Genomic DNA, 23,719 nt, shown 5'->3' on the forward strand with positions numbered 1-23,719 from the left:
GGGCTTGAATAACGTTTTGGCTATGACTTCTCCTCGGACATTATGCTTTTCGGACGGGCCTGTGTTTAGGTGGCCCATTGTTTTGGGCCGGGCCCCACAATATAAATTTGACAAGGGAATATATTTTCAGTAAGTATAAATAATAATAACTTTTAATTGTCTACTCTTTTTGTTGGTATACTAATTGTCTACTATGGTCAACCACAAGTCTCCAATATTATTCTAAATTATGTATTTACATAATGTACGTATAACATATCATCACTGCATAGTATCTGCCAACAAAAAAAGTATTTGCCAACAAATGCAATTCTCCTAAACAATTATCATTCATTATATAACAATATTATTAGTTTACAGTAAAGATTGTCCCATGTAAAAGCAATTTAGAGCAATATAGGTACTATGTTTAAAATTTTCATCTTTTACTTCATTCTTTCTTTCTTCTTCTTCTTCTTTTTATTTTATTTTTTATTTTTTTGCACTTTATGTATGAAAAAGAAGTAACTTTTGCCTAGAATCCATCAAACTGAAAATTTCTTAGAGAAAAAAGAAAATCAAGCTTGAAATTCAAAGCAAAGAATTGAGATTTTGGTAGAGAGGAATGAAATAATTACTACTACAAATTTGTTCTCCTTTGCAAGTCGGAGTTATTGACCGATCAGTGAAGGGAAAATAAAAATCTAATCAGAGAATTGCGTTACAGAGGGGAAGAGAAACATGGAGAAAAGAGAGAAGAAAGAGAGAGAGAGAGAGAGAGAGAGAGAGAGAGAGAGATCTATGGGAAGAGGAGAGACCAAAGTTAGTGACAGTGAGGGTGTGAGGAGAGAAAAAGTAAAGGGAAGAGAGAAAAAGTGAGAAAACTTACCATGAGAGAGAGAAGGCGCAAAAAATTATGTTTCCCACGGCTATAGACGAAGATAATATTTATAGGAGATGCAACGCGTGAGAAAGAGATTGTTTTCCAAAAAAAAAAATTGGAAAACGACCTATAGAAAATAAGTCTTATTTTTATTAGAGTTTTCTGTTGACCAAAGATAGTTTTCCATTGACCAGGTTTTTTTTGTGCTACCAAATACTGGAAAATGTGGAAAACTATCTTTACAGAAGGTTTTCCTGCGAAACAAACAGAACTTTCCTCTCACACCCTTCTCTCTATGCCCTCAACCCTAATTCACCTCTCTCAATCGGTTCCCATTCCTTACTCCATGTAATGGCACCACCATCACCAATTTCCACTGGTGTCGGCATCACTGAATTCCAATCCCCACAACCCAATTCCAAACACAGGAGCACACCCAAACCCAAAGATTTACAATAACCATACCCGAAATATATTTTTCCAAATCAAGCAAAACCTAACCACCCAGAGCCATGGGTGGCGCCATGTATAGTTTAGAGGGTTCAATTGAACCCCTAACCTAGCAATTATATACCTATATATATATATATATATATATATATATAGACACACATAATATGTGTTGTTTTTTTATTTGACCCTTCTAAATAAAAATTTGAACACCTTGATTCTAAATTTTTTTTTTTAAACCCACTTGAAATAAGTTTAATATAAATATGACAATCTGATTTTGATCTTTTTAAACACAAAAAGATGCATAACAACAATATGATTTTATCTAAAATCTGGGAGAAATACTAAGCCCAACAACAAAAGTTTTTTTTTTCATTTAAAATCTTTTTAAAAAGCCCATTTAGATCTTAATAAATTTGAAATAAACTAATGGAAAATTTATAGTTTACATTGTACTATCATTGTAATATTTATATTGTTTATAAACAAATGTGTATAGTATAATAATTTATAATGTAAATCTTACATTGATAGTACAATGTAAACATATAATCGTCCTAAACTAATAAATAAAAGTATTTTAAGCAGTAATAATTAAAATTCACTTAACAACAATAATTAATGTGGGGGTAAAGTTCGCCAGTCAACGTTGGGCCATACTACTTGTACTAAGCCCAACCACAATAAGAAGTGAAGACATGGGCAGAGGACCCCCCAGCCCAATCATGTTGGGCCGGGCTTGCTTAGGGGCGTCCGAGGAGGAGTACCTCCTTGGACGCACCAAATGGGAGTCCGATTCACACCCTTTACATGGCGAAAGGTCATCCAACATCAAGGAAGAGTGCATGACGCTCCGGGGGGGGGGGGGGCAACCACAACTGCCGCATTAAATGCCAAGGAGCTACTTTTCCAGCCGCATTAATGTGGAAAGGACAGGAGAACAGAATTATCTTGGCCAGTGCAACTCACAGAAAAGAAGGAGGATGTCCTATGGGACAGGCACTCAAGTAGAGGCCCAGATGATTAACAAGTGTAGGGTCATTATCGTAGAAAGGATGCTATATAAGAGAAGAAAATCCCCATGGCCAGGGCATCGCAAAAAGGAGGAAGAAAAAGCAGAGAGAAAGAGAAAAGGAATTGGAGAAACAAAGCATAAGATACAGCCCCCACGGACTGTTATCCCAGGAAGCATAGAGGAACGTCCCCACGTCCAAATGGTTGCATGGCTTGTTCATAACTATGTTTACTCTGTCAAGACCTAGTTCTGTAACCTGCTCTCTATAAATTCATTGTTGAGAGACTTTTGGGCCAAAATCGCTCGTCTGTTGGGCCTGAGCCCCAAAAACAGCCCCTACAATTAACATGATCATTATATTAAGAAAAAATATGTCAAATGAACGTATAGTTTATTTTTTATTCTATTACTAGTACGTACTATAGACAAATTTGTAATAAGGAAACCATGTAGACTGTAAGATTCATATTTTATCTAAGATGTATCTTCTTATTGACCCCTCTAAAAAAAATCCTAGAGCCGCCACTGCCAAGAACAAATCCAAACCCTAAACCTTTGCTAAGAAGAGAAGTAGAAACCTGAGCTAATATGGCTGGACGTCGACCAAATCCTCTTGGTCGTGCATATGGTCTTCCTTATCGTCCTCATGCTCCTCATCGTCCTCTTCTTTCTCCTCCTCGTCAATTGTGTGAAATCAATTACTTACCTACAATAGATGGGACACTCCCTATATCTTCATTTCGAAGGGATGAAACTTTAGAAACCTTACCCGAGCTACCAAATCTCATAAAAAATCTAGACAAAGTTAGCTCTATGGTAAATATTCCACTTGTTTCTTTTTTATATTGTTGTGTTCTCTTATGTTTTTTATATTTTGTTTTTGTTTTTGTTTTTTTTTTATAGAATTTTTCCAAACTAATTGCAGAGGTTCCAAACACTCTTATCTGGAGGGATTGGGAGAGAGACAAGGATGAGTATATCATACATTTTGGGGTAGGTTTTTGTTTTTTTTTTTCCTAAGATAGCTAAATTTCTTTATACAAATTTTTGTTAGGGTGAGTGTTCGGAGGATGTTCTAAACCGTCTTAGAATAAGGTGTGACCTAACCATCTACCACCCCTATGATTTTGTTAGGGACACTGACAATGTCGGGAGAAAATTTTATATAATGCACTTCAAATACCTAATATAATCTATGGTTTTGGGTTTTCAAAAGTAGAATATCTTTCAAAAAATTTCACTCTCACTTTTTCTGAGATTTATCTTAATCCTCAGGTAATTAGTAGCTATTTTATGTTCCAACTATTTAATCCAATTATCTATGGGGATTGGGAAAAATTTAAACTTTGCAATTCACTCTGTGATATGCGTATACATGATCAAGACCATTTCTATAGTTTATTTGGATATCATATTAAAATATATGGGTATGGTAAGTGATGGAAAAAAGTTGAAAATGAAAGACCGTGAATTAATTCTTGGCCATGTGTATCACTATGAGAATCCCAAAGGGGAAAAGTATGTCCGTGACGGCTTATTGCTGGTTTTCCTAAAGAATGGTCATGGCCAAGGTTATCAGGATTGAGATCATACACAACATCGATCATGGCAAAGTATTTTTGACACAAATTAGTAAAATTACTAATAAAGTACTAAATTACAAATCACTGCAAGGAAAAAAGCCTTATTGCAACGACATATTTTGTTGCAATAAACCTCTATTGCAATGAAAAACTTATGTTGCCCACTGTTGCAATAAAGTCTGTGGCAATAGACTATTGCAACAAAAAATTTCATTGCAATAGAGTTTTGTTGCAATAAAATATTTCTATTATTATTAAAAATACTTTATTGCAACAAAAAAATATTGTTGCTATAATTTGTTGCAACAAATTTTTTGTTGCGATAGATTACCACAACAGTACGGTTAATCATTAAAAACAACATTATCTTCATTATTGCAACAAAAATTTCGCTGCAACAAACCATACAACAACGTTGCCAAGTTTGTCTCTCTTTCAATTACAAACTTTGACACAAAAATAGAAACCCTAACACTAAGCATCGACGAGAAGAAGAAAATGAGTGATTTTCTCAACGTGGATTTATACCCTGACCTGAATATTATATATAAGAAACCATCGGCTCATCTAGGACACTTGATCGGTGAACTTTCTGAAGAGCTTGGACAAATATACGAGAAGAATGTTTTTGTTTGTTTTGTTTTGTTTTTTTTATTTTTTTTTATTTTTTTTATTTCATACTTTGTCTGACAAGAATGTTTTCTCTCTGTAGACTTTTCAGGATTTTATACGATCCATAAATAGATATACGATGTGGATACGGGACGCAAATCATAATATAGTCGAATTTAGCCCTGAAATCAAAGTTATGTCCATGAAAGTTGCAAGCATTGTTGCTGGGATTCACCTCAATGGTCAATGTACTGGGGATTTGATCAATCGTATAAGAATTTACGAAGATCTTTTCGTAAACTTCCCTTTTCCAAACAAGTCAACTGAAGGGGATACCACTTTGGTTGACGGCATTTTTACAGAACTTCTTCATTTCAGGCGAATGGTGGCCAAAGTTATAATTTCCACAATTCCTAATTTCGATGTTGAAATCCCATTTTATGTGAAACTATTTTTCTCGGAGATTTTCCTACAACATCCGGAAGAGTATGCCTATTTGTAGCTAATGCATCCGGTTTTCTATGATGCAAACCAAAGGTGTTCTTTTTTTCAACTCAACAAAGAATATATGGAAGAAAACAGTGTAGCTGGCAATGCACTCCATCTTCTCAGTGATGCGCGATTTCCATTTCATGCATGGTCTCAGAGATTTCTTAGTAACCAAGGATCTATTGAGAAGGCACTTTTTCGCCGCATGTATTGGCATAACCCTTCAACGTACAAACATGGCATGTCCTCTACCTTACCCATCTATATGCGGAATTTTCAGTATCACTGCCAGACTAAGAATATCCTGGTATACTTATTCTTTAACTACTATTCTTTCATTCTTTCGTTTTTATTGATTTATTTATTTCTTGCTAAAGCCTTCATAGCAAAGCTGTTAAAATGATAAAAAGTTATAGTTTTGCAACACAAATAACAAAAGCATGATACATCAAATATGCTAAACTTAAAACAGGAAACTGTCAAACATAATAGTTTACTGCAATCTTTTAAAAAATATTAATTTTTGTATTTAAAATTTACTGTAACTGTAATCTTATATTCTTTCTCTTCTTTTCTTAAAAAAATATTTATTTCTCTTTCTTCCTTAATGTTCTCTCTTCTTTCTCCTCTAATCATTTCCGTATCTATCACTTTCTTTCTTTATTTTCTCTCTCTTCTTCTCCTCTAGCTCAAACTCTCTCAATATATATATATATATATTTATATATATCAGTGGTGGCATGAGATGGCGGGTTTGGTAGTTGTGGGGGTGGCGGATGTAGTGGTGGTGCTGTGGTGGTGGTAAATGATTTTGGGTGTAGTGGCTAATGGTAGTTTGGGTTTTGGGTGAAGTGGCTGATTTTTTTTTCTTTTTAATATTCTGGTGGTGGCTGTGTGGGTTTATTGGGTTGAGAAGAGATAGGTGGGTTTGGTGTTTTAGGTGTGGTGACTAATGGTAGTTTGGGTTTTCAGGTGGGGTGGCTGATATTTTTTTTAATATTCCAGGGGTGGTGGTGGTGGCAATGTGGGTTTGCTGGATTGAGAAAAGGTAGCTAGGTTTGGACCGTTTGGTGTTTGATGAAGAGAGAGATACAGATAGGAAGAGAAAAATAAATATTGAATAAAGAATAAATAAATAAAATTTGAATGAAGTTTGTAAAATATAAAATTTTTGATGTTGGGTGTATTGCAAAGTGATATGTTAAAATAGATAAAATAGGGATTTGAGATGTTAAAAGCTAAAATATTTTCCTTCTTTGATGTGAATGCTAACACTTTCTTTTTTCTTTTCTTTTTTTCTTTTTTTAGAGACCTACTAATGAAGAAATGGATGCATTGTTACACGAAACGTATCCTGGTGTAGTAGAGGCCGTAGTGGATTCTCATATTCGGGGTAATCACATCATTTGGTTTCAACCACAATTTCTGCCTTAGAATCATGATTGTTGTTATCGAACACTTATGGATTACCTAATATCGAAACCATTTCCTTTTGTTATTCTTCCGTATGAGTACCAATATTGGTGAAGGATATATTCATGAACAGTTTTTAGGATATAATGTATAATTAATTTGAGATAATTCTAGCTTTTATATTTATATCTTTTCTAGCCTTTGTTATTACTATAGCTGCTATAATTGTTATTTAGATGTATAAATCATGATATTTTTAATTTTTATGCAAAGTAGAAGGAAAAATATCTTATATCATCCACTACATGTAATACCTTTCTTATATTGTGTGATTTTCATCCACATGTAAGATTTACACAACATGAGAGAGATGTTGCGAATATATTAGATACTGGACAAAGTTTCTCTACAACCTAAATTGGAGGAAATCTCTCCAAACTACAACATGTCAACACTAGAGAGTGACACGTGTCCTGGCTTAACTAATGCTTAAATTCAAAAATAATGCCGTTAACCCTAGATGTTAGAGCACTTTTTTCTTCTCTTCTACAGACCAATCAAACCTGAACCATCCTCTCTCTCTCTCTCTCTCTCTCTCCCCTAAATTCTCTCTAGTCCAGTAGCCAAAGCTCCAAACTCGTCCCTCATGGAAATCTTGTTCCATCCTCCACTTAATCCCTTCTTTGTCTTTTTGCCGGTCTTTCCAAACCTCCTTTGTCTCCGTCGGTCCCCCCCCCCCCCCCCCCCTGCGTCCATAATCTTGCCAAATCCTGTACAAAGGTTGGTTAGCAACCCAAACTCCACTGTCAAATCCTCCTCCAAGAATCTGCCACCCTCCTTCACAACTTCTAGTATCCTTCCTCAACCTTCTTTTGATCTAAAATATAAAAGAATCTTTAATTTGTTAGAGGCTTATAGTGAGACTTTTTTATTCTCTTGTTACCTTGATTTCTGTGTGTTACTAATTGTTCTTGTTCTAAATATTAGTTCCTTTACATCCTTTGAAAAATCAAACAATAACCCATAATAATTGGTACTTGTTTTATATATTAGTACCCCAAAAAGCCATTATAGGCATATGTTAAAGTAGGAATGATACACCAATACTCCTAATAACTGCATAATTTAGAGTAGACTAGGGGAATGATTCCAAGTTCAAGGGACAAATTGGGGGGACCAGCAAAGGGAGCATTGGTTGAGGGCTGAGAACAATGAAAAAAAGAGAAAAAGGATCTGGAACAGAGAGATGGAGAAGGGATTTGCGTTGAACGAAAGAGATAGATAGAGAGAGATGGACAGAGCGTTTAGGTGATGATGTTGGAAAATAGATTTTTTTTTTTTTTAAATAAAGAAAGATATGGAAAAGTAGTCTAACGTTTGGGTTAACGGAGTTTTATTTCTTGAATTTGAGCTTTAGTTAGGTCAAGACAAGTGTCACTCTTTGTTGTTGACACATCATAGTTTGGAGAAAGTTCCTCCAACTTAGGTTGTAGAGAAACTTTATCCTTAGATACTGCCTCCAAGAGTAAAAAAGTGAGATGTTTATGTTTAATAAAAGCAACAAACTTGTTAATTAAAGTCCACAACCTTCTCATACTTGAGATTAAACAAATGGAAGCAATGCTCCTCACCTAAATTCTTAACTATCTCCACACAACCACCCCTTCCACTTTTCTTCAATTCCTTGTAGTAATTCCCACCCACAACCATCAAAAGGTCCTTATTAGCAACAAAAATCAATAGCCTCTCACTAGAACCCTTGCAACTAGTTTCAACCTAGATCATCCAACCCACCATTTGTAGGAGTAGGACACATGTTCAGCCACATTTTATCGTCATCCATGCCACATTTTTATCCTTGCTGGATATATGGTTAAGACTTAATACTCTTCTTAAATTTATTAACTTTAATTAAGGGCATTTACGACTCAATTCAAACTCACGAGAAACCAAAAAGATAACAATATCCCATTAAGAAAAAATGAGAATAAAATGAAATGCTCAAAAATTAGATTATTATTATATTTTTTTAGGAGAAGATAAAGAAGCTTTATTCTAGGCCTAGTTAATTACCATACTAGTTAATTACCATACTAGTGATGGTGAGTGGTGACTATACAATAACAATTAAAGCTTTTCTTTATTATATTTTTTTTTAAAAAAAATTTACTAAGAATGTAGAATTTGTATTAATAAATGGACAAAAAGTACAAAAATAATAAAGGGTCCTGTTGCATATCAGTGCTACTCAATTAGCCTAGTATACAAGACAAGAAAAAATAATAAAGAAAGAAAAATATATCAACACTACCACTCCCTGAAGCCTATTATGTTTGTTGGTTTGCCACCAACTTCTGATATTATAATTAAATGTGCTTAAATCCCTGCTGTGATTACTTCAACTCTAACCACATGTTACAGACGATCTAACACACTAATGTGAATAGAGTGTACCCTATTAGTCATAGATGTCGTCTCTATCAATATCTGCTGGGGGGTAAGAGCACGCCTAAGAGAATCATCAGAGATTTTGGCTTAGAAAACCCTTTGACCTAAAGGGATGTTTGTATTCATATGTACTGCTGATGGCCTCACTTTCACGTCTTTGGCAAAACCACCTCTGATTTCTTGCACTTCTTGTTCTCGTTTACTCTCTGAGTACAACAAACATTAATGTTGCCAGCCTGTTCCTTAATTAAATGCTCTCTCTCCTCTGTTTCTACCAACTTTTTTGTCTTTTTTTTCCCTTCTTCAGAATCCAGCAAATCTCCACAAACCACTCTTGTTCTAAACCTCATTCATATCTTCTGAGATATTTTTTTCTCAAATGCACAACACGTGCGGTCCTTTCAAGCTATCTTTATAAGTTATATATTTTTGTCATTTTCTATATGTAACTCAATTGTGAAAAGAAAATTACTTTTTTTTTAGAAGGAAAACAAAATTACTTGATTAGATTCTTTTCCCAAAATGTAATAGTTTATCCTACATAAACTGATTCGAAATTAATGAAATACACTTAGACCACGTTATGATAATTGATAAATGAGAATACTATTAACGAGGATGATAGAGTATGGTAATAAAATTTTAAAGAAATTGCAGCAGTGAGCCGATGTGAGTGGTAAATTTTTTGCAAATAAATCGCTGATGAAGTTGGTTGTTGAATTTGAACATAGTTATTACTTATTAGTTATTTACTCGAGCACCCTTATTACTAATAACTGGTAAGTAACTAAACTAATTTCTTCTTTTTCTTTTTGATGAACTAGTTTCTTCTTAAATGCAAGAGTGATTTTCAATATACAACTATTCATGAATTTGAATCTTGTGTGTCTACCACCATTTCACCACCAAGAAGGCATCTTGAAAGTAATTCCTATTTTTTTCCATGAAGCACAAATTGAAATTCTTTTCTAAGTTTCCATGAAAATCATTAATAAAGATCCTAAACAAACATCCTCATAGAATTCCATATGTATTATCCCCTCATATGAACACATCTACACATGATCACAATTCACCAATTTATCTTAGAACCATCTTCACTCACAAACAACACTAAATCAATCAATCATCAAGCAAGAAATGTAAAGTGACTATATATAGCATAAGAGATGAAAGACATATATATATATATATATATATAGAGAGAGAGAGAGAGAGAGAGAGAGAGTCCAATAAATCTAAACCAATACGCTCCAACAAGTACTTCTGAATGGAAAGAATGGATAGAAGAGCACCACAATTGAGGTCAAGGATGATACAGTGTAGATAATGATCATATTCGTGATAGGTGACCAACAGAAGGCAGAATTTCAGATCATGTAAGTGGAGAAAACCACACCAGTCTGCATGAAATGTTCTCTCTCAGCAGTTAAAATGGGTTGAATTTTGAGCGCTCTTCGAGTCCACACACCCAAAGATATATCAAAACCATAAATGTCAGTCTCATCATTACTCTCAGGCAACTGGTCAGTCCAATAGAGGGTTGTGAAAGAAAGATTCGTGAACCAGCAGGTGATTCCAAGATCGCTTCGTTACATCATAGGTAATCAACTGGTCCTTCTTCATTGATTCTCCTCCAAGGGAGGGCCTATTCACCAAAATGTAGTTCTTGCCTTCCAAGACTAGGTGAGCATAAATGAAGTCATCTACGATTTCAATATAAATGGGGGGATTTTGTAAGGTATCTTAGGTTTCTGATTCGGGGTCATAAACCTCCATCCAACCAAAGCAAATATCTTAGGGTGGCAATAACATTATACCGCCAAGTACATAGAGCTTACCATCAATAACAATGGTTTGAGGGTTTAGTCTCTGATATTTCATGGGTGGAGCAGATTTCCAACCCTGGTCAGGACATTTGAGGTTGAGGGTCCAGACTTCCATAGTGCGGATAGAGCAATTGACATCATAAGAGTGTCTAGGTGAAGGTGGAACATGTATCCAACCTTCTGTGGTGGACATATAGTACTTGATTTCAAAAGGATGAGGGGTGTCGTCGAGAGTATAATTTTCAATACCTTCAAAAGTTAAAAGGTCAGTGTGATGAGGGAAAAAGATTTTGCCACCAACAGAATAAAGATGGTCGTTTAACACTAAATAGTAGTGAGCAAGATAAGGCCCTGACACTTTGTTGTCTACTTTCGAAATTGGAAATAGCTTCTTTGGGGTCAAGTTGTTGCTATTGCTGTTGAAGGATTAAGGTTTTGGTATTTGAATTCGATAAATCATAAACTCCTCGTGAACATTTTTTATGCATAAAGTGATGTCAAATATACAACCATTAACAACGTGTAACTTCTCCCAACTTTTCAGGACATCCTCATCCACCTCCACCTCTATAGGTGGTTTGACTTTCAATTGACAAAACAAAAGAGACTCCACCTTAGCTAAGGGGGTGTTTGGTACCGTTGTTTAAATAACAGTTTTCAGTATTTAAATACTGAAATGTATTTCACACGTATTTTCATAATATTTAGGGCCTGTTTGGTTGGAGGGATGGAAAAGTAGGAAGATATAAAAGATTTTATTCTCTCATTTTTGTTTAGTTGGGAGTAGAAAAGTGGAGGGATGAAAAAAATGAATTTGAATAAATATACTCATATACCCTTGTTAAAGAATAATGTCAAATTAAAACAAAAAAGTGACAAATAATCACAAAAAAAGAGCAATCACCCAAATTTATTAAAAACATAAAAATCATGTCCCAAAAAAAAAAATCATATCTAGTTAAAAAAAAAAAAAAAAAAAAAAAACAACTATCATGCCCAGGTTCTAGAAAATCAAAAGAAAAAAAAATAGAAAAAACTGCCCAGGAAAAAAAAATAAAAAAAAAAAGGCACGCCCAAGCTTAGAAAATCAAAAGAAAATAAAAAGAATAGAAAAAAGAAAATAAAAAAGAAGCAACACCTAGGCTTCACCATTTATTTTTTTTCCTTCTTACCCAACCAAACACATTCCAAAAAACTTTCCCTTCCCATTTTTTCTCCAAAGTTTTTCATCCATCCTATTTCACTTCCAAATAAACATACCTTTAAACAACAATATTAGAAATCTCTATTCAAACAGGCCTAAGGGTTTGGAATTGGGATTTGGAATGCAAGCGAATGAGAGATTTGGGACCTGTTTGGTAATGTTGTTCTAGTAACGTTGTTTGTATTTTTTGGAAATATGTGTGAGTAAAAAAAATGTGTGAAAAAATATGTAATGTTGTTTAAATACTAAAAATTGTTGTTTAAACAACAGTAACAAACGGACTCCTAAGTGAATATATATATATATATATGCGTCAACATGGCAGTGGAATGAATAAATATATTTTTTTTATACTAATTTTCTACATGGGCTTTTTTTTGGATCGTATAGTTTGGTCATACGGGCTATCTATTAGCTTAAATTTCTCTACCTGATTTGGGGTGGGCTCCGGGCCTTGGGCTTCAACCTTTGGCTCATTACTCATTAGTTCAACAGAAGCCGATCCATCCATGACTTTTTTAATAATCATCTAGTATATACTAAAACATTTTACAAAGGGAAGCAAAAGCAATTATGCTTTTCAAATAAAAATAAGAGAGTTTGCTCAAAATAATAATAATAATAATAATAAAAATAAGAGAGAGAGAGAGAGAGAGAGAGAGAGAGACCTACAAAGGAAGATCTAAACCTGTGCATGTGGATTCTGAACTTCTACCCCACTGAATTTATGAGATGAAAGTTTCAAGAACACTCATCAAGGTTTCCCTGTGTGTTCTCAGTATTGACAGAGTGATTTCACAGACCCTCAATAAAATTCCCTCATATCCAGTGATGCCGCCCAACCCAGGCAGCAACAACAGCCATCTGTTTCCAGCATATACCAAAAAAGAAAATGTGACTTTTAAAGAATGTGAAGTATGAAGAAATCAGCTACAAGTTGTCACCAAATTGAAGACTATTCTTAAGAGATCAGTGACTTACCATACTTTATCAGTTATTCTAAAACTGTTAAGAAAAGATAAGGGTTGCAATGGCTAATAGGCTTTTTTTTTTTTTTTTGCTTCAGAGTTTAGATGCTCCTTATTTTATTTGGATATTTACTTGATATGATATATTGATTCATGCTGGTTTCTTATTCAAAATTCTATAATTTGTAAAAAAGTTTAGTGTAAAGTATTGTCATATTTATTTCTTGTTCGACTAAAACTAATCATACAGTAATATACATGCAAATTGACACCTTGTAGTGATTGTAGTTTTAGATTCTTATAGTAATTAAGGACTGATTCCCACCATTGACATGTTGATTAACTAAAAGATTATTTTCGATGACATTTTCTTGCATTTGACAGTGTTCTTGTTTTGAAAAGGATTGCATATTACAGCATAAGTAATTATTATATTTTACGTGTACGTGAGACAAATGCTATGTTTATGTGCAATTAGATATTTCTAGTACCACATAAATTGCCATAATTTTCATTACAACTATCTTACATGTCAAATTGTGACTAGTTGTCTTTCACTTTCACATGGACCCATCATTTTTTTTTCACTGTTCATAATCTGCCACTTGGATAGTTGTTGTACAAGTTGTGCCATTTTATGTAGTCCTAGAAAATTTCATTAGATAGTCCCTTATGAAGTACTTAAACTTAGTTTATTTGAAATCATTGTAGATATCAAGTGATGTAAGGCTTCTTAAAATCTTCTACTTTTTTTAATATGTTTAAAGTTTATTGAACTATCTAGTGATGTAAAGCTACGATGAAATGAATTAGAAGCTATCTTTATTTAGTGGTTAGTTTATGTTTGCAGGGGTTTTAATTTTTTTGTTAAGTACTATTTATGCATTTAAGCTATTTCTGAAGCCATATTGAATTGTTTATAGATGAATATTTGTCCACCTTATTTTCCCCCCATGTTGAGTTTTGTTCCATGTTTGGGGGAATTCTTAATTTAATAAATGTATTATTTGCCTAAGCAAGTGTAAGTTGTACGATATGATGTGTAGTCTTGAAGATTGTGATGTGTTGTTAAGTGAAGGGCTTAGCAGGTATGGAAGAAGCTAAGATTGTGATGTGTTGTTAAGTGGAGGGCTTAGCAGGTATGGAAGAAGCTAACATATCAGCTTAAGCTCATTGAAAAGAGAATCAAAGGTCCAATTTGGTCAATCTTGGGATTGCAAAGACTTCATCTCTGATGCAGAAGATATGATGATAACCTTTTGAATATGAAGTTATAAGATATATGGGGCCATTTAGTAACTTTGTTCTAATAATGTTTTTTGTATTTTTTAGAAATATAATGGGTAAAAAAGTGTGTGAAAATACTTGTAATGTTGTTTAAAAACTAAAAATATGTGTTTAAACACATGTACCAAACAGACCCATATTCTCATAAAAAAATAAGGATAAATATTACTACATAAACAACAACTAAATGAATTATTAAGTAATTTAAGAAACTTACTTAATGTGTCTCATGCCTAGATCTGTGGTTGTTTGTAATGTCTGCGTATGTTTTATTTTATATTAAATTAAATTATTTGAACTAGACCATTGGATCCTTTAAATATAAAAAATAAGGCTTTTTACACCTAAAAACTTGTTGAACTACTCTTAATCAACTCAAAACAAAGGAAAACTAGCTCAACATTTTAAAAATTGACCCAAAATAAAAGGAATATCCAGATTTGGGCTAGGCCAAACCAACCCAAAAATTTGAAAGGCTCTCCTCAATTCAAGTAACAAAAGCTCTCCTCAATCCAAGTAACAAAAGCTCTCCTCAATCCAAGTAACTAATGCTCAAGACTTTTAAGTGTATTTTACTAACAAGTGGGCTGGCTAGTTACCATTCTCCTTGTGCGTGAGATTTGAAACTTTTGGAGTTCATTTGACAAGGAATATATAAAGAAATAGATAAAAATACATTTTCATTGGTCTTAAAAGTTAAAACTTCCTAAATAAATATTCCAAATGGTATACAATGTTCCAGAAAGAAATTTCTCATAAACTTCCTAAATGCCAATCAATCAATGTCAATGCATACCTTCTTCTAAAGTTACACATTTTCTCAAATTTTTATCACAATTTGATGAAAATTGTAATTGTGATGGGTGAGTCATCACTTTCACACAAATCTATTTATTTTTTCCCTATTATTCATAACATTGCATATAATGTTATTTTGTAGCAGTGGAGCTAAATAACTATAATACTATTTTAGCTCCACCAAAATACCAAAAAGGGCCACGCAGCAATGGAGGCATAGCAATAATTTTTAGCTAAACTGCTACAGTGCACGTCTATAGATAGATGTGCACTGTAGCAGTCATCTAAAAAAAAAAAAAAAAAAAAATATTCAGCACTCCCGATTAAAATAATACATTTTTTTTTTCATTCTTTTATTCTTCATCTCACCGTCCTCTCTCTCATCACTCTTAAGCTCCCATCTCTCCATCTCAGAGCATTAGCATTGGAAAATTGCAATGCTACTCTATTTTACAATTCTAAAAACCACTTTATCATTTATACCATACTATTTTACAATACCTCTACATCCCAAACTTCTATTTTTCCTCTTTTACTCATTAAAATAATATATCTACGTAATAAAATAATATATCTCAAAATTATATATTTTCTCTCCATCTCTCTCGTCTCTCTCATTTTCAGCCCTCTTCCGCTGGAGCCTTCATTTCCAGCGAGGTGGTGAAATAGTCCAACAATAACCCATCAACTCAAACATCCAAAACTTCATAGATCAACCAAAAACGCATCAATCAACAAAACCCACAAACAAAAAATCCTAAATTTCACAACTCGGCTTCAATAAAACCCAAAACTTCATTCGCTCCATGAGGAGCTCGTACTCGCACTGCTCCGGTCATGGATCGTGAGTCGTGGATCGCGAATTTGTGATATGGGTTTCGCTGTGCTCAATGGTTGTGATCCTGTGGGTTTCGCCGTGCTCGATGGTTGTGATCCGTGGATCGCGAATTCGTGATATGGCGTTGCCGTGTTGGTTTCGTCGTGCTTGATGGCGTGATATGGTGCTGGGTTGGCTGTGCTCTGTGGTGCTGGGTTGCGGGTGGCTGTTTCGGTTTTTGAGTTGGCTTCATATGGTGCTGGGTGGCTGTTTCGCCGTGGTGCGTGTGGCTGTTTCAATTTTTGGGTTGGCGTGATATGGTGCTGGGTGGGTGGCTATTTCGCCGGGGTGTTGGTTTTTGGGTTCAGCGATGGAAAGACAGAGATGAGAGACAGAGACGAGAGCTGAGAGACAGAGGAGAGAGAGTCAGATAATTTTTTTTTTTTTTTTTTTTTACAATACTTGCTACAGTGCAATTCTATGTTTAGAATTGTACTGTAGCAGTATTGCAAAAAAATTTGCAATACTTCTGTTTAGCATTTTCCAATGCAGATGGTTTTGGTGCTTAAAATTCCAAATTTCCCTTAGATTTGGCATTAGCATTCTCCAATGCTAATGCTCTCACCTCTCTGAAACTATCCGGTTCACTCTCACCATCTCACCATCTCTCAAGCTGACCGACGCCGTCCCAGTCGAAGCTCGACCCACCGCCGCCTCATCCCTCAGCTCGTCGGCCAGCTCCCTCATCGCCGATATGTTATGTTGACCTAGCTCGCCGACCCACCCCAAGCCCCATCGCCGATCTCCCCAAGCCTCATAGCCCAGTCCGTGCCTCTCTCTCTCTCTCTCAGTCACTCTCACCTCTCTCTCTCTCAGTCACTCTCACCTCTCTCTCTCTCAGCTCTTTGACCCAAACCAAGCCCCATCGCCGACCAGCTCGCCGATCTCCCTAAGCGCCATCGCCCAGTCCGTGCCTCTCTCTTTGCTGTGATTGAGTTTTTTTTTTTTTTTAAAATGTATTTTCATATGAGTTTGGTGGCTATGGTGGTGGTGGTGGTGGTTGATTTTGGCTATGGTAGTGGTGGTGGATGATTTTGACAGTAGGTTTGTGGATTTTGGTTGTGGTGGTGGAATGATGTTTGAATTTATTTATTTATTTTTTTTTTAATTTTTTTTTTGTGTGGGTTTGATGGCGATGGTGGTTGTTGTGGCTATGGTTTGGTGGTACGGTGTTTGATTTTTTTTTTCCCTGTGGGTTTGGTGGCTGTGGTGGTGGATTGGTGACTATGATGGTGGTTTGATTTTTTATTTTGTTTGTGGGTTTGGTTGTGTCTGGTGGTGGTGGTAGTGGTGGTTGTGGCTGTGGCTGATGGTAGAGGTTGGTGTGGATGGTGCTGGGTTGTTTTTTTGGGTAGTGGGATATATTATTTTATTGAATGGGATATATTATTTTATTGTGATGTTTATATTATTTTATTGCATTGATAGCTAAAATAGATCCACTGTGCAGTATGTGTGTAGGTATAATAGATAAAGTAATTTTTGGTGAAACTAAAAAGCTAAATTTTTAGCTCCATTATTGTGGATGTTCTAACAATAATTATAACAAAAATTGTGTCTATATACTATCCACCAAAATGAATCTTTTCTTTTTGGTGAATTAAATTAATCATTAACATGTACGACTAGTATTCTCCATAGATGCCACAAAGTGTAGTTCTATTTTAGTAGGTCTCACATGGGATGCCATTTGATTTTGACATTAGAATCTCGGTTGGCAATCATATCATGTAACTAGCTACACAAACAAACTATACTTCCATAGGAATACTTTTTGCCGACTAAGGAACACACGGTCAAGATTAAAAAAAGAAAAAAAAAAGTATACAACAAAAATTCACAATAAATTCATATATTCCTAAATTAGCATAATATTTTGTATATTTACCTACCAAAATTTGCAATTTAAATTCTTTTTTTAGTATCCATATATAAAGGGAAAAGTTAATTTAAGAATGATGTAAAATTATTGTGATTTAAAAAAAAATCAAAATTGGTTCCCTTGTGGTAAAAAAAATTTATGATGGGGAAGAAATCATGAATTTGCCTACATAAAAAAAGAAAAAGAAAAAAGAAAATAATCATGGTTTTGACCAAAAAATAAGAGTAATGTTACGTACATAAACTATTTTACAACATTTTTACCATCTTCTAATGTGGTAAATTCTTACTAGTTCTAATATGAGCCTATCAGTAATATCATATTTTTACTTACAATAACTATTTGGAAAATGCTAAAACCACATCAACAATTTATAAAAATATTACAAAATAATTTATGTCGGTAGCATTACTTGAAAAATAATAGATAGAAGAGAACGAAAGCTAGATGCCATAAATTTTTTTTTTTTTGAAAAGCAATATATTTTTTTTGAATAAAACGTAAATAATTGGACCCACAAATACATATGTGTACCATTGCCATAGTCTCTTGTAATGTCCATTCAATTTAAATAATAGGCTAAAATGTAAAACTAACCCTTTAACTTTTTTCAGATTTTATTTTAGTCTTCTAACTTTGTTTTCATTCATTTCAATCCTCTAAATTTCAGATTTATTCAATTAAGGCATTTTCGTTAACTTTTGTTAAAATTTAAAAAAAAATGTAAAAAATTTTCAATCATTAATTGAATATTTTTAATTTAAAAAATTTGAAGAAAAATTTATAAAATTAAAAAAATTAACCACAACATATAACAAAAGTTCATGAAAAAGTATTAATTGAATAGACTTGAAATTTAGAGGACTGAAATGAATAAAAACATACTTAGAAAACTGAAATAAAATTTAAAAAAACTTTGAAAGTCATTTTTATATTTTACCCTAAATAATATTATATATAAAAGTATTAGTTGGAATTTGGAAATAATAAAGACTTTTATTGACTTTGTCACTTTGAGAAACCGCCTTTGGAATCTCTGACTCTCAGCCAATCGTACCAGTCTCAATTATCTTTGTAACTTTTTCTGATTCGTTTATTTTTATGGGTTTTTCTCGATCAAAAAATGTGGGCTAAGTAAAAATCATTATAAGAAGACCATCACTGTCTTTCATTATTATCAGCTTCTCTCTAGGGTTACATATATTTGAGCCCACCTCAGACTCCTTAGGTTTTTCAATTTTTTATTCAAAGCTAGGATCTTTCTTCTATTCTCATCCTGATTTTTCAATCCCCATAACCTTAATCGCATCGAATTATTTGATTAGGCTCGTGATTTGAATCATGGGTATATTTCGTTTGGTATAAGGTTGTCTTGGTAACCGGTAAGCATTTTTCTTTTCTTGTTGAAAAATCTGTGTTTTTTTTTTTTTTTTTTTTTTTTGCCTTGAATTAAGTACCTGTTCGTCTTTGCTGCTATGAAATCTCATCTGGGTTTCTACTGAAATGGTGGAATTCATTGTGGTTGTCTCGTAGGGTTTTTGATTGATTTCTTGATTTAGACGTTTAGTTGTGGAAAATGGTTTTTGGGCATTCCTTAGTGGATTGATTGTGGTGATTTGTATCTGTTCAGAACTGAAATTTGCCATCTGGGTATTTGCTAATTGACATCAAAAAGGAAAATTGGGCTCAAAATTTCATCTGGGTCAAGTTCAAAAATCATAAATTGGGAACCTTTTGACTAGGTTTAGCATCTCTAAAGTGGTGGTTTGTTAACAATTTCGATATGGTAATGGACGACGGAGAGCTTGATTTCTCGAACAATCAAGATGTGTTGGACATGGGGGAGCTTCCAAGCAGTTGCTCAATGGATAGTTTCTTTGATGATTTACTTAAGGAAACTCATGCTTGCACTCACACTCACACTTGCAATCCACCCGGCCCTGATTTTTCTCAGCATACGCATACTTGTTTTCATGTGCACACTAAAATTTTGCCTTCTCAAAGTGAGGAAAAGGTTGCTTCAGATGATACCGCGGAGTCCACTGAAAAGAAAGGGAAGAAACGTCCGTTAGGAAACCGGGAAGCAGTTCGCAAGTACCGTGAGAAGAAGAAGGCCCGAACTGCGTCGCTGGAGGATGAAGTTGTAAGATTGAGAGCTTTGAATCAGCAGTTGATGAAGAAGTTGCAGGGTCAATCTGCATTGGAAGCAGAGATTGCAAGGCTGAAGTGTTTGCTTGTGGACATTCGGGGAAGGATTGAAGGCGAGATTGGATCATTTCCTTATCAAAAACCAGTCAATCCAAACTTGCCTAGTTCAAACATGCCCAACGCATATGTGATGAACCCCTGTAACGTGCAATGTGATGAACAAGTCTATTGTCTTCATCCAGGTATGGATGGCAATAGTGGAGAAGGTGTATCATTCAACGGGCAAGGCTATAGTGGTTGTGAATTTGAGAATCTTCAGTGTTTAGTGAATCAGAATCCGGTATCCAAGGAGCTTCCTGATTCTGGTGTTGGAAATGTGGCATCCGATGTCAATTCCTCTGGTACAAATAAGAGGAAAGGTGAATTTTGAGTGCTGTGCCCCTTTTGTTTATTTGAAATTGAATATAGTGATTAATTGGCACTTTATGTCATATTTTTATTGATTAATTTCTTTAGCAAAGTGTTTGTGATGTGGAACTTGTTGCTTGTCTCATTAGCAGGATTGTCATGATGCAAATTAGCAACTCTGATAGCAATATAGCATATCTGTTTTATGTGGAGCATGCCTTTTTTTTCCTCGTTAGGAGTATTGAGCTTATTATTGTGGCAATGATTGGTGGTTAAGTTATATAGCTGTATTGGATTTATGCCTTTGCCATAAAATAAGTTGTATTCTAAGTGGTTGCTTTGATATGGGACTGTGAATAAGTACTACTGGTCTTGTTTCAACTTAGTAGTTCATCTTATTGTTTTCTTTTATTTGTTGGAATGTATTATGGTTGCATTAGGAGATATGTTCTGAGGTAATGTTTGGCATTACAAGAATTCATAACCAAAGGCAATTCTCCTCTTCCTCCACACCACCCCACACCAAACCCCCCCACCCCCACCACCCCCCCCCCCCCCCCCCCACACACACACACACACACACACACACACACAACAACAAAACAAACCAAAAAAAAAAAAAAGCATGTGTGTTTAAGGTGCGAAGATAATTACTCAACAAACTAGCAAATGATACATGGTTGGACTAGCCTGTCCCCAGGCAGATTGGGTCTCTCCTAAGAGAGTTTGAGGATATTTTTTTGTGAGAATGAGATTGTGATACACACAAAATGCAGCCCCTGCAATGATGAACTATCCAGGTTAGCTACATGAGCCCTTTCTGCCATTTAGCAGGCTCTGGGGTTAGATTCTCTATGTTATTTTTATTGGAAACTGTAGGACTGGGCTTGGTTGAAGCAGTTAAAAAGTAAGTCATAACATGAGCCTCACTTGATATATACATGTACTTTTATTCTTAATTGATATGTCAATTGCAATGTAGTTTTGTTTACTTTATTTATCAAAAAAAAAAAAAAAGTAGTTTTGTTTACTTTGAGATTCTTGTAGTTGGTTTTGAACTTCTACAAGATTCAAACTTGAAAGAGTATTTCTGTGCACAAAGTCACATTCTCAAAATTGTTTTTTTTTTCCTCTTTGTATGAATTATTAAAATTTTGAAGTTGTCTTTCATGCATGTCTTACCATATGGTAAAACATTGTACTTCATGCACTTTAAAAAAGAAGTATCTATGTGATGTCTCATCCAAACTCAAGCAACCACATGACCTATATTATACTCAAGTTGTGGCATTGACATTTGGGGGAAGTGGATTTATTGCAGAAAGAGTATTTCTGTGCACAAAGTCACATTCTCAAAATTTTTTTTTTCCTCTTTGTATGAATTATTAAAATTTTGAAGTTGTCTTTCATGCATGTCTTACCATATGGTAAAACATTGTACTTCATGCACTTTAAAAAAGAAGTATCTATGTGATGTCTCATCCAAACTCAAGCAACCACATGACCTATATTATACTCAAGTTGTGGCATTGACATTTGGGGGAAGTGGATTTATTGCAGATAGTTTGCTTAATTTTTTTTTCAGTATTGTACTTGAGTTAAAATCCATTGAATGTACCTAGTTTAAGCCTAGGAAGTAGGAAGAGAAGGCCCATTGGTTTATGTTCATGTGAAAATGAGAAAAAGGTGTGGAGGCTATAACAGGTTTTATAATATTGTTTCCAGTGGAGATTGACAAAGTGCAGACATATTGGAGATCAGCTTATCTTAATAATAGTATATTTTCATATGTATAAATATATGTATGAGATTGCAGTGTTTTCAATCATACAATCTAGGTTTTTTGCATTGCTTATGATCCTGTTTTTTGGGTATTGATCAACAAATTAATGCACTTTAACACAATGTTAGGATTTGTACCACTTATTGCTTTTTAGCCTTTTATGACCCTGATTATTATGGTGTTTATTTTATTAGGAGGGGCTCGCAAAGCAACAGCAAATTGAAGAGCTGATTAATTGGCAATGTCTTTATGCTCAGGGGTACATATAGTGTTCCAATAAGTATTTTTGTTGAACTGCAGCACCAACTCTTCCTCAGGTCGTTTTGATCTTTTGTTATTTTAATTCTTCTTTAAAAAAAATCTGTTTTATCTTAACCCACTGTTGGGTTTGTGGAGCTACCGTGAGTTATCTATATCAAGCACAAGTTTTTCTGTACTTGCTGCTATCTCAGTTGGTGGGGCAATTTATGACATATAGTCTATTTTAATGTTTTGTAAAGTGGAGAGCTTAGTTGATGTGTAGTTGGTGGAACTTATGGCAGAGCCCAACTTTATGGTTTTCTATGAAGGTGAAATGCCTTTTAGTCTCAACCTTCATATTCTATACTGCTACACATAAACCAGTTAAATGAACTGCCATCATTCCATGTTGCGCCTTTTTGTTTGATTTTCGTTGTCTTTGTTCCTTTGGGTGGATGTTTACAGCAATTTTCTTCATATCTAAACCTTTTGAATTCTTGATTGCTGAATTACAGAAATTAGGGAGATGGGATGCCTTTCATCTTTCAATACTATGAGCTGTGAACAGGTGAGAGAACATATCTCACTTTGTGTGATCCATACTCATGATTTGTGTGGAAGGGTAGAATCACCATGCAATGTTTCCAGTATTTGTTATTCTGGTTTTAACTTTGCAACTTTATAACATAAGAAGTTTTTTCCTGACAAAAGAATGCCAGATTTCCATCGAAGGAAGCATGGTCTTCTAACTGAAGTTTTGAAAAGGTGTTAATGTCGTCCATGAGTTGTGACAAACTATTGGGTAAATTGCTCAGTGTGCTGTCTTTAATTGATGCAACTGGCCACTGCAACTACCAACCAATGGGACTCTCTTTCACATCATTAGGGTGAGAAATGAAGATGGCAAGGACGATATCTACGGGCTCATCGCCTTTTGATGGTCATCTCCTTAAATGAAGAGCCTGTTTGGTAATGTTGTTTTAGTAACATTGTTTAAGTGTTGTGAGAATACGTGTAAGGGAAAAAGTGTTGTGGAAATACGTGTTGTGTTGTTTAAACAACGAAAACTGTTGTTTAAACAAGACAACCTAACAGGCCCAAAATATCTTTTAGGTTGCAAACTTTTTGAACAGATACTAAATTCATTTGGCATATTTCAGCTTGGTTTTTCTATAGTCATACTTAAGGAGGCAAAAGAGCATATATGTTGGTAGGATGAGTTCTTTCCAGTTTGTACCTTTTTATGGTGGACTATTGCATACTCATAATAAGAACTCCAAGTTACAACTATTTTTGATACATTAGGTATGAATATCTGGTTGCGTGGATTTCATGTCGATTGAGTCATGAGGGAAGCCCTTCTTCTAACTATTGCTAAATAGTCAGTTTGAAGCCATAACAAACTAGAACTATAGAAACC

At 34.5% G+C, this 23,719-nt stretch overlaps 1 protein-coding gene across 4 annotated transcripts; it reads left to right on the forward strand.

The window, feature by feature from the left end:
- Positions 1 to 18,770: 18,770 nt before the first annotated feature.
- On the forward strand, positions 18,771 to 23,589 carry LOC126706687 (basic leucine zipper 23-like). Of its 4 annotated transcripts, XR_007648688.1 has the most exons (4): positions 18,777 to 20,287; positions 22,254 to 22,376; positions 22,815 to 22,867; positions 23,011 to 23,589. XR_007648688.1 is itself a non-coding variant. In XM_050406218.1 (3 exons), the coding sequence occupies exons 2-3, from the start codon at positions 19,504 to 19,506 to the stop codon at positions 22,280 to 22,282; spliced, it is 813 nt and encodes a 270-aa protein (XP_050262175.1). In that variant the 5' UTR covers positions 18,777 to 19,102; positions 19,254 to 19,503; the 3' UTR covers positions 22,283 to 22,726. The 4 variants fall into 4 exon arrangements, 3 of the variants coding, with proteins under 3 accessions (XP_050262177.1, XP_050262175.1, XP_050262176.1); XM_050406218.1 differs by lacking the exons at positions 22,815 to 22,867; positions 23,011 to 23,589 and having other exon boundaries at positions 18,777 to 19,102; positions 19,254 to 20,287; positions 22,254 to 22,726; XM_050406219.1 differs by lacking the exons at positions 22,815 to 22,867; positions 23,011 to 23,589 and having other exon boundaries at positions 18,777 to 19,102; positions 19,351 to 20,287; positions 22,254 to 22,726.
- The last annotated feature ends 130 nt before the right edge of the window (positions 23,590 to 23,719 follow it).

The sequence above is a fragment of the Quercus robur genome, chromosome 11, assembly GCF_932294415.1.
Source record: "Quercus robur chromosome 11, dhQueRobu3.1, whole genome shotgun sequence".
In the NCBI taxonomy this organism is placed as follows: Eukaryota; Viridiplantae; Streptophyta; class Magnoliopsida; order Fagales; family Fagaceae; genus Quercus; species Quercus robur.